Source organism: Hippocampus comes, unplaced genomic scaffold (genome assembly GCF_001891065.2).
Source record: "Hippocampus comes isolate QL1 unplaced genomic scaffold, H_comes_QL1_v1.1 scaffold82, whole genome shotgun sequence".
Classification (NCBI taxonomy): domain Eukaryota; kingdom Metazoa; phylum Chordata; class Actinopteri; order Syngnathiformes; family Syngnathidae; genus Hippocampus; species Hippocampus comes.
Genome location: NW_017805135.1, coordinates 4,499,402 through 4,513,505, shown reverse-complemented (window position 1 = coordinate 4,513,505; position 14,104 = coordinate 4,499,402). Strand labels below are relative to the sequence as shown.

Here is a 14,104-nt window from a genome sequence, read left to right as displayed (position 1 = left end):
ATACTTCTTGCCGTCTGGGGAACACACGTTTATACAAGTAAAACACATGTTTCGAACCCTATTATCGAGACAAATTCACTTTTAACACACCTCAGACCTACAGAATAATCATGTCGGGCACCTGTGTCAAAATTAAGGCCCGGGGGGCCAGATCCGGCCCTCCATCTAATTTTGTGTGGCCTGTGAAAGCAAATCAAGCATATCAACTTTTCCATGATGCTTGCCAAAGTCTGAACTATAATTTCAAATTGTCATACGTAATCCATCAAAACATAGAGATCTTGTAAGCATTATCCCGTTACTTATTATACTTATTACATTAAAAATAAACAATGGCTGAACAAACCATTATGATTGACTTCTGATTTCAAAACTATTTTCCACCAATTTGTTGTGCATTGTACATGTAATATGTGGAGGTGATTAAACATTTATACCGTTTCACCAAATTCACATTCATAATGGCCCTCTCAGGGCAACCGTAACTACAATGTGGCCAGCGACAAAATTGTGTTTAACACCCCTGATGTAGGGTCATTTTTGAAGACATAAGATAGTCTGCAGTTTGTCATCCTTGGTTGGGACTGGGCAAAAATCAGAGAAACAGCCCAATTGAATTTGTTTTGTGTGCATCATGTATCAATATATCATAGTTTCTTGTTCTTGATAATACTCGTGCAGCCTGTACTACCGAAGACAAATTCCTTGTCCATTAAAGATGATTCTGATTCTGATATAATTCATGTGAAATGAAATTGGAATTATTATGGAGAATGGCAGGCTCACATCAAGAATCAAGGAAAATACTCCGGTTTCTCCATAGAACAAGCACGGACATACACAACATTGTGCAACGACCACGTCGGAGTCTCCTGGAAATTCTTTCTCGTGCTGCTGTTCTGGCTAGCAACAAGTTGAAATGGGCTTATTTTCTAGTTACTCCCCTGTTTTTTTTTTTTTTTCCCTGAAAAAGATATGGGAGATATCGATTTGAGGAAGGCATTTGTTTCTGTTGCTTAATCAGGATGAAACACCCGGTGACTGATTTGGCATCGAGTAGAGGGACTGTCACCATCTCATAAAATATGACTGTGCAGCTGTTGCCAGTATGGCTAATGGCATTGGGAACAAAAGCGTCAATAAAAATGAATTCTTCCCTCTAGCTACATTTTATTCCTATCTGCACAGAACAAATTAACTGATTGTAAATGCCTTCGGTCATTTCCAAAGTTTTGAAATGAGTTGCCAAACAACACCTCTCACCTTTGAGCTCAGCAGAGATTACGAAGCTGCCACTTGTTAATTTCATACACAAGCGGTATTTCATGACAAAAAAATGACATCAATTTTCTTGCCGAATATGTTCAAAATTTCTTTGTGAGAAGAGAAAACCTGTTTGTGGCCATCTTTGGCGCCCATCTTTGAGACCGTTTGCGAACTTGTGCAGACCCTGAAGAATCAACATTCAATACATTCGCAAAAACTCGCAAAAAACCTTGGCCGCTCAGCGGGACAAAGGATTTAAATCAATGACGCTGAAACAAAGAGGGCTCCCGAGTGAATCGCTGCGTCAGATAAAAAGACATCCTCACCAGGGATGCTGAGCCAACTCCTCCCTCAGGATAGTCAACATTGTTTAACCACCGGCGGGGCCACAAAAGAACTTGTTTCACAATCACAGGCTTAGCAACAAACAGAACATTTGCTTTTGTTGACAGGCATGTAGCCAAATGTTTTCTGCAAACACTGTGAAGCAGGATGAAATAGTGTTTCATGCGGTGATTAGTCATGACCGCGTGAAAAAACAGTTAGAATGCCAAGTACAGTACAGGGGGTCCACTCTTGGCCAGTGGTGTCCAAGTATGTTCCTCGAAAGCCCCCATCCGGCCTTTTTACATATTTCCCACCTCCAACGCAACTGATTCAAATGATCAGGATCAGGATCGGGATTTTTAAGGAGGGAGGCATCAAAAACGGGGAGGATAGGGCTCTCGAGGAACATTTTTGGGAACCCTTGGTCGAGACCATCAATTTAAACAATCAATTGAAAATCAGTAAGTACAACAGTCACTGAGCGGGCCGACACGGCTGTGCGGCATGGCCACGCACATCAGTTTATTGCCGTGTTTTTCGTCGCCTACGAATGCCGTATCGTCAGAAAGCATTGCGCGCTGAAGGAACCCGTCAACTATTTCATCGTAAACACGGAAGGGGCAATTCTTGGTCTGCCAATCAACAGAGAGTAACACAATTATTCAGCTCGACGCTACCGCAAGCGAACTGTTCCCCAACAAAAGTGGGCTGAAAAGTGAGATGACAGGAGTGGGAAGCATCTTTGATGGTTTTTGCTTTCTCACAAGAAAGAGGAGAAGTTGGACAGATCAAATGAACAGAACATAGTGAAGCAAGGTCTTGGAAGACATTGCAGCTGCTATCCCACTGGAACGAACTAATTGAGCTAAATCATGAGCACAAGCATACAAAAGTCATGTTCTTCTTCAATAAATCTAAAAATATTATCATACGCTCCTCACAAAAAGTTTGGGATAGTTGGCTCAACATGCTGTTCACATTTTGACAGAGACAAACTCTCATTTTTAGAGTCAGTGTGTGGCTAACATTACTTTCTGTACTTGCATCAATCATTTTAATACAAGAGCAATGAATAGAGACTTGAGAAAAATATCGCTAAAGAGGATGACGTGTGAGGGCAGGAGAAGAACATATTGCGGCTTGTCCTTCTCTTGTCTTTGTTCAACATTCAAACATGCACAAACAGGCGGTTGGTTCGCCGTGTTGCGGCGAGAGAAGACCTCATGAGAATGGATTTACATAAGCGGTAGGAATATACACTGACTGACCTTCACGAGCGAAAGATATGCATTGATGGGCCTCAGAACATCGTGCTGACCAGACGCTTCATTAGGTACCTGCTCATGGGATACACGACACAATCCAGTAAATCAATCAAGTTAAAGCAGGGACCCTTAGTAGCTGTTTTAATTGTTAAATACACACAAAAAAAAAGGCACTTGTCGCTTACAATCCCAGTTGCAATTGTTGGATATGAATCATTGAAAGCTTTTCTAAAAATGACGCCAATGACTCACTCTGAAGAAGTCACGCAGCCCTGCCGCGTTTTATTGCACCGCTCCCGCTGGCCTCGTTTCATTTCCCTTGGATTCTCCCTTCTATTGCAAGGCTCTGGGCTGCGGTGCCAATGAATGGAAGGAGAGGTACAGTTCGCTCAAAGTCAGGGGTGCTTTTTTTTTTTTTTTCGAGCGAAGTTGGGGCTATTAATTTTGCACAGGGGCCACATGGAAAACTGGAACTCTTGCCAAGGGCCATTCTTATTATTTTGAACATATTGAGAAAAAGAATATTGTCTTATTTCAATAGAATGCTACATGTGAAAATGGCAAGGATTGTTGTCAAATGGAAATACACATTTTAAACAAGAGTCGCCGATGGTGTAGTGCAGGCAGCGTGGGATCGGTTCCCACACGGTGACGCTGTGGATGTGAGTGTGAATAGTTGTTCGTCTCTATGTGTTAACTGAATAGACTCCAGCACCCCCAGCGACCATCTTCAGGATAAGCCATGTTGAAAATGGATGGATGGATGGATGGATGGTCATTCTAAACAAACTTATAAGCAGCCATTCAAGTGAAATCTTTACACATTCCAAAACACCCGATACGTGGAGTCCGTGAAACTGTCGATTTGCGTTGAGTATTCCTAAGTTCTCTTAGCCCGCTTTCGTCCACCATGCGGGAAATTAAAATGTTGTTAACATTCTGACCACTCTGGTCGCTTTTGTTCATCTCTTTTAGGGGAAAATATAGTTGCTTGAGGAGTTGGGAAAAGTCACCAAATGTAGCAAAAAGTTTTGCTGAATTGGCAACATTGCAGACAAGTCGTAGCTCCATCGCTTGGACCAACATCCACACGTGTGCGCATAAAGTAAAAGCACAACTTTCAAAATAAAAGCATTGACAATTTTACGTTTGATTTTGACTTCATAGGCTCTATTGAGGGCCAGTCAGAGACTGCAGTTGCAAAATATATAAAATGGAAAAAGACACTTTTTTTTGTCCTTTCGAGTTTTATTTTTCCCTCCAATAAGCAAATGGGATATGGTGTGATTAAAAAGATTCCCGTACAGATGATGCAGGCTGCACAGTAAGTAGCGGTGTGCATGTCTGCTTCACAGTCAAGTGGTTCTGCGTTTGAATCCCACCGTGAGTTTTGTTCAGGTACCTCAGCTTCCTCTTATATTCTAAAACCATTAGTTTGTTGAACACTCTTAACCTAGTTCCTCGATTTAACTACGATGTTTGTGATTTTGTTTTTTAACCATGTCAAGCACTTTGCACGACCTCTCTGTGAGAACAGCTAACACTCTACAAATAAAATATGCTAACTTATAAGATGTTGGAAGGAACTATGAAAAAAAAAAACCTCATGATGACGTTATAATGTATGCAAACACAATCTTACTAAACACCTGCTGACCTTTTCTTTGAAATGACCTCCATCTGCTTCCCAGAGATAGCAGGTGACAAATTTTAATGTGCGTGTTTGGCCAAAACTGGCAGCATGGAGCAATAGTGGGTAGCATATCTGCTTCACAGTTGGAGGTTCTGCGTTCAAATCTCAGTTTACATGTGTGGAGTTTGCGTGCTCTTTGGGTGCTTTGGCTTCCTCGTATATCGCACAAAGGGGGGACATTTTGTTCATTTAATGCCTGGTAGCATAAAAGGAGTATAAATGTGACTAAGAAAAGAAAACATGGTGTGTACTTCAGCACTACAGAAACGATTAAAAAGGCATTGGAATAAACGGTGAATGTGGACTGTGAAGGGATTTGACTTTTTACCTGATGTTTTTGCTGTTTTCCAAACACTTTGTACCATCTCGCTCTTCACTCCTGACATTCCGTTCTTGCACACGGATGACCGATTGCCTTCTTGAAAAACATACTCCGAACGAAGCTGCCACCAAGTGAAACTTGACATTTCTCTGTGTCGTCAAAGCCGATTCACCCATGACGGTCGGGTGTGGATGGGAGCAGCGATCTCAGAGGAAAAGCAACTGGAAAGCGTTGACTGGTTTCATTTCAGGAAGGATACTGCAAGTGCTTTCCAAAAAGTCTTCAACTCGGGCTCCGGGGATCCCTGCCAAACTGTCAAAATGTAAACACTATTTGAACTAACTCAACAGTTAGGAAGTTAAAAGGCAAGCATGGAGCAAAGGGGGAGAGGAAAAAAGGGCTCTACGATACAAACTACAGTGTGAGCTATTTGTTGTGTCAGGAGTCGGGGATCAGTGATAAAATGAGAACCAAAACAAAGATGACATTTGCGGTGCAGCTTTTATTTTGTTATTTTCAGAGCGTGTGAAAATCCCTCATCACCCTCGCAACCTTTGTCTTCTTGAAATCTAGCAACAGCCAGTACTGCTTTGGTTATTTAAATGCAACAAGCATGTGTATGTTAAAAAAAACGGTAATTTAAACACCTGGCAATATTTTCGTTGGGCTAAAAGAAGAGTGTGGGATGGCAGGCTTTAGTTAGCGCTATTCATCAGGCTGAGCACCCGCGGTTCTTATCAGGATTAAGGCGTGACAGCTTGAGTGCAACGAGCTGGATTCCAACCGTCTATTCAGTTAGCGTCAAGGAGGTGTGAGCTAAATGAGAGCAGCCATAGATTAATTCCTTCATATTGTTAGCATCTTAAGCTTTTTTTTTTTTTGACACGATGCTGTGGCCGTACACGTCAGTCCACAATTCACTTGCTATTATCAATCAATATTTTGAACTTCAATATTTTAGATATAATATGGGTTGAGCTGGAAAGATAATGGATTATTTCATGAATGTACGGACGGGCATGTAACTTCCTGTCGACAGACAGCAATTATTTGATTGGGATTTAATTTTTTTTTAATGAAATCTGTCCATTTTTGGCTTTTGAAAAGACATGTTGATGTAAAATGGTTAAAAGTCGCTGTTTGGATTTCACTTCTTTCCTTTGACAGCATCATTCTTGCCATCCCTTGAGTAATCGGTGGTGTCCGACTGCGTTGTGTTTAAGAATAGTGATGGCGCACAGCAGGATTTCGTGTTTTGGTTGCGTTTAAGCGTTTCAATGTCGTCCTCGTCAATTACGATATATAGATACAGCGTGCCCCTCCCCATGGACATCAAAAGAAAAAAGGGCCACACAAACACAACATACCTGACGAAAACAACAGAAAACAATGTCCTCCTCGCCAATTATATTGATACAGCATACTCCGACAGAAATTATATGGCACAGCAATGTGTCGAAATACTTAAAACTTGTAAATGAAAACAACAAGTTTCTCCAACTCGAAAAATGCTTACCTCCCCATGGACATCAAGAGAAAAAAGCGGAGGCAGAGTCAAAGGTGTGTGTTCAACTTAAAAGAGGCAGTGCCACATTTATTAATGAAGTAGGGAAACCCATAAAAAATGTTGTGTAGCCCTTTGATAATGGAGGACACAGTAAAAGGACACGTCAGGTATTTCTCATATTACAGATTTACACTAAGTATTTCCAAGTTTATTTTTCCTCGCCTTGTTACACTTGATTATGACGAGGGTACCCCACAGAAAGGTTTAATTGTTCCAAAATTAGTGAAGTGAGACAAGACTTCATGACTCAGCAGCAACGTCAGGCAAAAACGGATTTATCTGGATTTTCTCTGCAATCATTCAAGGGCTTTCTGTCTTTTCTAAAGGGAGCTGCTGGATGCTTTTTATTTTCTAATACCGTCAATAGCTGCAGGCTGTTGGCACAATCGTGCCTGGGAAGATGTCTGTCTGTGTTAAAGCAAACACGGCAACCTAAGTCTCGTATTTATAATGAACGTGCTTGCACATTTTTGGTCTCTCGAGGTGGAGTGAATTCTAAAACAATGTTACAGGTTGAATGGAACAAGCTTGTTTTTATTTATTTTTGATTTATTTTATTTTTTCTGACCAAGCTTTACGATTTGGCCATGAAGCGTTTTGAGCTAACCATTTTCCCTTTCCTTTGTTTTAATCTGCATTTCAGAGCATGATAAGCACCGCTTATGCAAAAGCACCGAATACATGAATCTTCACTTCAAAGTCAAATGGTTCCATAATGAGTACGTGCGCGAATTGCCAGCCTTCAAGGGGGTTCCGCCAGAGTATTCTCTGTAAGTAATATGCGCTCTTTTCCTCAACGTACGTACACTGAATGGACATACGGTCAAAACGTATCACATGTGAAATTATGCTGCCGTGATATATTGGTGCTAAATAGCCAGATGGAATTCCTTCTTGATCAAACCATGCCAACATTTTTGCATCCGTTAATTAAGAGACCACTTTAAGGCACCGCAGAAAATGAACCGTCCGTTCAAGACGCGTTTCAATGCATTTCCGAGATGACGGCGAGGAGGGGAAAGTCACACGAATACTTTGTCACACCTGATTTATAAGCACAGTTGGACGACTGTCGCAGAGGCAACATTGTCTGAAAGTTAATATTGATGGTGGGCGACGCATACATTAAATTCCGTGTCACTCCAAGAAGGAGCGCGAGTCACACGAACAGATTTCAAAGTTAACCTTGGCGGAGTTCGTAAAAGCGCAGCAGCATTCAATAAAATAAAATAATGACAGCATTTCAACAGCACTTTAGATTTTTTGTTGTTGTTGTTTGGTTGGGTTAAAATGTTTCAGTGCCACCATAAACTCCAGCTTGAAAGATGCATGTCGGCTTAAGACATCTGCCGCGTTATCAGCTATAGTAATAAGAATAAAAGACACCTAGTGATGAGCACATTTGGTGAAGTGGCAAGCACACCAGGTCACTTAGGCCAGCTATTAGAGTGGAGGAAATACGGTCGTCTTGTAAAAAGAATCCTACTTCAAATAAAACCATGTTGAATCTCATGACTTCCTCACTTACCTTAACCCAAGCACAATCATAAGGGATACTGCAAACGCCTTTTTTTCTCCTTCAGGTGGTTTGAGCCGTTTGTCATTCAGTGGCTTGACGAGAATGAGGACGTGGCCATGGATTTCCTCAATGGAGCTTTGGAGAGAGACAAGAAAGACGGCGTGAGTAAAAAAAAAAAAAAAATCAAAATAACATAAAATAAAAATGAAAGTGTTCCTTGCTTTATTTAAATGGGCCAAGGACAGCCCTCGAAGAAAAATTGCGCTTCTCCTCGAAGAGAGAGTCTCTCAGATAAAAAGGAATTTCACACAGACAAGAGGCATTCTTTGCCTCGGGTCGCGCACGAGACAGGAATACGAATGGGACTGAATGAAACAGAAAAAAAACTGATTTCAAGGCAAAAAAAAAAAAAAAAAAGAAAAAAGGGTGGGGTGAGGCTGCCAGTATATTAGAGAATGAGATGAATGAATAAATTAGTTGCCTTCTGGCACCCTTTTTTTCTGTATGGATCAGTGTAATTTAATATAAATACAAATTATTGAAACTGTTTTTTCCCTAGAAAAATTTACAAAACATTGAAATAACCGTTTTTTTATTTTATCTTTCAAAGCTCACAAAAATTAGTTTACAACCATTGTGCCATTCACTATTGCAATTTAAAATTAGAAAATTGTGCATTCTGAATATTTTATATCTGCCTTATGTCTGTTTTATTCACAAATTATTTATTTTTCATTTGTTTAGATTATTGTACGTAATGTAGAATTTTTTGAATGCCACTTGAAGTAAAGATACAACTTTGTTCCCTTCAAGTGTTTAGGACCTGTGCTCAGTGCAGATCTTTCTCTTACAATGAGTGTATCGGAGCATAATTTCACACTTTCGTAATTGCACCTTAAATCTGTGACTTTATGTGAATAATTGATTGATACGTAAAAACGGACCGAGAAATATCTCAAACAGTCAGTGGATTTGAGTCCTGCTTTTCGAGAGAGAAGTTCTAGGATCTTTCCAGTGTTCAAACCGACATTTCACTCATTTCGTGCAATACTACATTTGAATACGCTTTTCTCTCGACAGTTCCAGCAGACGTCCGAGCACGCCCTCTTCTCCTGTTCGGTGGTGGACGTGTTCACGCAGCTGAATCAGAGTTTTGAGATCATCAAGAAGCTCGAGTGTCCGAACCCCCAGGCTCTGGCTCACTTCATGTGCCGCTTTGCCAAGGTCAGGTTTTTGTTCAGCAACAAAATACGGTGGAGCTTTTGAAGTTTATTTGATTTGTTTGGGGGGGGGGGGTCCTTGCTCGTTCCTTTTTTATATGCTTGTGACTCGCCTTCAGAAATTCCATTGAGGAGTGAGGAGAGTGACAGAGAAAGGAGACAAGGAGGAGGTAGAAATATTTTGGTGGGGAAATGAGACGACTGTTCATTAACATTGTCCTTTCATGGACATGTCTAGTAAAGATGACGTCTTGACAATGACGCATCCATGGTCCTTAATATGGCGATATGAGAATAACCTCTGGGTCATTTGGGATGTTTGGAGCAGCGACGAGCTAGGAAATTTGCAATTAAGAGACTTGAGATGAGCCCTGTATGTGGTGAATTTCTATCACACGAGTTTCACTTTTTGAATTGAGCGACTGAAATGAATTACGTTTTTCCACAATATTGAATCGTTGATATTCAAGACAAAGAAAAAGTAAACAATGCTTTGATGGTCGCGGAAAGGCAAAATTGCTTAGGTCTTGCATGATGTCATCTTCAACACTAGTCCATGTTTTAGAACAACTTTTGTGGGAAAAAGCCAAAGAAAAAACAATGCCTAACGTTAATCTTTTTTTCAGGATTACATTCACCTTGAATGTAATTCCACTCACTTTACTATACTTTCACTCTGTGGTCTTCTTGAATTGCCTAGTTCTTCTGTCACAACAAAAGCCAAAGAAATGCAGAATAATTCTTTGATGCTCGCTGACCTGAGGTTCTATGAGATTTGCATAGCAACAGTCCACGCCTTGGGTGGGGTTAAATGTTGAAAAACAAAACAAAACAAAACAAAAAAACACCCCACAAAAAAAGGAAAACACACTAGAAAACCAACAAACTGAAATGAAAATATTCCGAATGACGTGTTAAGAATCATCAACTTTAGAAAAAAAAGTCACAAATGCTTTATTACTGCAGCGTGCAGTGCTATTGTTTTTCCTCAGTTTTTTTTTTTGTTTTTTTTTTCTCAGTAATAACTGACTGTATTGATCTTTCATGCCATCAGGCCGTTGCTTGTATTGTTTTTTTTTCCCTGATATGTTGCTGTGATTCATTAACAGCAAAAGCAAACAATTCTAATTAAAATGCTGACTCCCTCCCTCCCTCCCTCCCTCCATACAGACTATCAACAAGGTTCTTCTGCAGTATGCCGCAATCATTTCCAAGGACTTCCCTTTGTATTTGAACAAGGAGAACGTGGTAAGTGCGCTCAACTATATGCAGATATGTGACACGGGGTTGTTATTTATTTATTTATTTATTTATTTAGATTTGTTCCAAGATAATTATTTCAAGTCCATCCAGCCGATGGTATAACAGCAAATGGAAGTGTTCTTGGTTGAGTCGAGCTCCGTGAGTCGTGATGCACTTTAAAGCATAATTATTTATCTCCCGGCCCAAAGTTTTTTTGCGGGGCCTTTGTGTCGGATGGTTCATGTGACAGATGACCAAACACTTAGCAAGGTCCTTCCCAGCACCCAAATTACGCCCGCCGGTTTTTCTGGTGGTGATGGAATATGAAGCAAAGGGTTCCAAACAAAGCAATGCACATATTACGGTATGTTTTGAGTTGGGGGGAAAAAATAAAAAAATAAAAAAAAACTGTTTTCTTGTTAGACAAATGGATGACAATGTAAAAAAAAAAAAAAAAGTTAAAAGCCATTGGCATGATGCAGTGGCACTCATACATCAAATACAATGCAACAATGCAATCACTATAATGATGTTTGTTTTCCGTGCACTGTGACGCAGAGCTGATAAATGCAGAGATGCAATTAGATGACTCAAAGATCTACTTAGAAGTATTGTAGCAGCGCATTGATAAATTTCATAATCATAAAAAGAAACACAAACACCCCCCCACATAAAATAGAATCAGTCAACCTGTCATGAGCACAGTGTGCAGGATACTCAGTGAAGATTTAGCGATGTTATTTATATAGTAGCCACTGACTTGATATACTTTTTCAACTTGATGCTGTAATATGAACATTCACGAACCACACGTGGTGAAATTTACTGTATGCTACAATGCAGTCATCTGTGTGGGTGTGTTAGGGGAAGATGTTGGCAGAGGTCCAGACTTGGTAAAGGAAATGAGCCTTTTCTCCTTCGCTAGAGTTCCGTGGCATCAATATAACCTGAACTTGGGACATTGTACAGTTGGAACACGGCGTAATCTATCACGAAGCTACCGTAATCATCTGTATAAAATACACCTCGAAGGGCATAAATAGAAATCCATCAAATGGAAAACACTAAGTGTGGCGGTAACTGCTGTGTGATGACATATTTTTACGCCGCTGTGCAAACTGTTCAACTTGTTCCACCTCCTACCCCTCTGGTCACCCTGGGGAGACTTCAGTCGCTCAGCCCCCCAGCTATTAGGAACTCTCTTGAAGCAGGCATATTCTTTATGACTGGTTTAGCGATAAGTTCACAGCAGGTTTGCACTTGAAATAGTACTGATGGTTTTTGCACTACAAGTGCCAAAAAACAAACAAAACAAACAAAAAAAAAGTCTCAAGTAGTTGAACTGGAAGTGTTAGTGGAAGAAAAACATACTCGGTAACAAAAAATAGTTCTATCGCGGCAGTAATTCGGGTGACGCTGCATCAAAGCCAGAAACCTTGTCCTCGACTTTTACTTCTAGCATTATTAATGTTTATGTTTACGACAGGACCGACAATATTTCAAGGTTATGAAAAGTGTTCATAGAAGAATTTTGCAAGACAACTCTAAAAATAAATGAAGGCACGCTCAATAACCACCATGCTAACTGTTTTTATGCTAATGTTTCCTGGAACTATGACCCTACTGCAACATTAGCATAGGTTAGGCTAAGCTAGTGACTACAGATCGTTACTATGTACGACAACTGAGATGGTCAGAGAAGACTTTTCCAATAATGTAGTGGATTTAAAAACTCCTCACATGAAACGGCAAGCGAGATAACACGAATCATAAACATTTTGTTCAATTAATAATATGTACTTTAAGTTAGGGTTGGTGAGTGTACATTACCAGCATTAAAAGCAATGAAAGGAAGTCAATGAATCTGATCTGAAAAAAAAAAAGTCAAGAAAAAAGAAGCAACTTTACAAGCCTTTAAAGGGGCAGTAAAGTCTAACATTTCCCCAGCTTGTGAATGTCACATGACCAAACCCAGCCAAGAGGTGAGCCATGACGGTCGTTACCTGGGCTCTTAGGCACTGTGATGTCATTTTCAGTCGACAAGTGGCAGCACAAAGCAAAATGGGATCCCCATTAGATGGATAAAAATGAGTGGATTCCACAAACATAATATTCATCAGAATAGCGATTTTTTTAAACGTAATTTCCCCTGAAACTCAAAGGGTTAAATCAATTTCATAGCCAAGCTTGTAAATAAAAGCCGTAAGACACATTTCATCTGTCACTGTGATTTTAGGCTCCTGCGTTAATGGCCAGTTCCGCAACATTTTTCAGCCTCCCACAAGTTACAGAAGGTTTCGGAGAAATCTCGTTTCACATTGTTCATTCTCTAAACACCCGATGCAAAAAGATCCCAAAAAAGAAATGCAAAAGGAGGATGGAGTCATTACTGTATGTGCAGTATGTTCTCCCGGTCTGCTTTTAGTGGTTTGAAAGGAAACAATCATGCTCCTGTGTGGTTAACACAATCTCAGCCCTATCCATTAGATCTATCCTCCTTTTTATAAACTGCGGGGCTGAATTTGCTACTATTTGGGGCAGATAATGCACATCACGCTCGACTGACTAAAAGCTGAGAAGAATTACTAGCGGGCTAGCAGAAAAAGTGTTGTAATTAATGTTCGTCATCTGTTAAATTTGTCAGGGAGCTGAAAAATCGATAATGTCCGGTGTATTCAGCGCAGGCATTCCTCTCCCGGTAGCATAATATTCCTCTGCTGACTGACAATGCAGTACAGACGTCTCGCATCACTTGTGTAGATGATGTGACAGGAAAGCCAAACCGATGGATGTTTGCCATTCCTGTTTTTTTTTGGGGGGGGGGGGTTGCTTCTTTTGCTGATGTACTGGCCATGTATTTTCCATTTTATAAGTGAGTCAAACCTTAGGTGCTGCTTCTGCCCTATAGGCGCTGTCATTTATTTTGCGAGACGTGAACATTAAATATGTATCGTGTGCTGACGTCCTATTTGTTTTTAACCCCTTTTGACAGCCCTGCATTCTTCTCAACAACATTCAGCAGCTCAGAGTCCAGTTGGAGAAGATGTTCGAGTCAATGGGAGGGAAACAGGTCTGTCTGCCCCCCCCGCCCTTCCTGATGAAATATATGGACAAGACGCAGTGGTCGCTTGTCATAGATTACGTGTCTTTCTCAAGGACAATTGAACAGACTTGCCATCAGTTAGCAACGGAGGCTGAAACGCCACATCCTCACACTGTTCAGCCCGAGAAATAAGTACCAGGTCATGATTATGTAAATTATAATTTCAGGTGACATTTTTCGGAAGTGAAAAGGCATTGACCCTGACAGTGTTGTGCTGTAATCCTTCCCTCAGTTTCCCGTGTACCAGACTTGTCAACTAATCTGCCCGGTCACTTTGCTAATATCGTATTTCCAACTCTTATCTGTACTTGCAACCTCAAACCTTCAACGTGAAAACATCTCCCCCGGCGCCCCCGCTCCCCCACGATTATCCTACTTGTGACTATGGTAACCTTGCCAAAGAGCCAGGCTCTGTGTCACTGTGGTCATTGTACTGCTTTTCAACATAATAGACTCTGCCTCAAATCTGGGTTGCGGGAACCACTCGTCAGAGGTCCCTGGTGATGGTTGGCCTACTGGGGGGAGAAAAAAGCAATTTTGGAAGGGGAAGCTACTGTGACAGAGCATGCTTTATGCACTC

At 40.7% G+C, this 14,104-nt stretch overlaps 1 protein-coding gene across 5 annotated transcripts in view; it reads left to right on the top strand.

Annotated features, from left to right (window-relative positions):
- Positions 1 to 14,104, top strand: part of unc13c (unc-13 homolog C (C. elegans)) — a 110,548-nt gene that overhangs the window by 73,716 nt on the left and 22,728 nt on the right. For all 5 annotated transcript variants that reach the window (XM_019866709.1, XM_019866708.1, XM_019866707.1 and 2 more), the window contains 5 exons: positions 7,084 to 7,210; positions 8,024 to 8,120; positions 9,040 to 9,183; positions 10,350 to 10,427; positions 13,414 to 13,491. In XM_019866709.1, the coding sequence (XP_019722268.1) occupies positions 7,084 to 7,210; positions 8,024 to 8,120; positions 9,040 to 9,183; positions 10,350 to 10,427; positions 13,414 to 13,491 (524 nt within the window). The remainder of the gene's footprint in view (positions 1 to 7,083; positions 7,211 to 8,023; positions 8,121 to 9,039; positions 9,184 to 10,349; positions 10,428 to 13,413; positions 13,492 to 14,104) is intronic.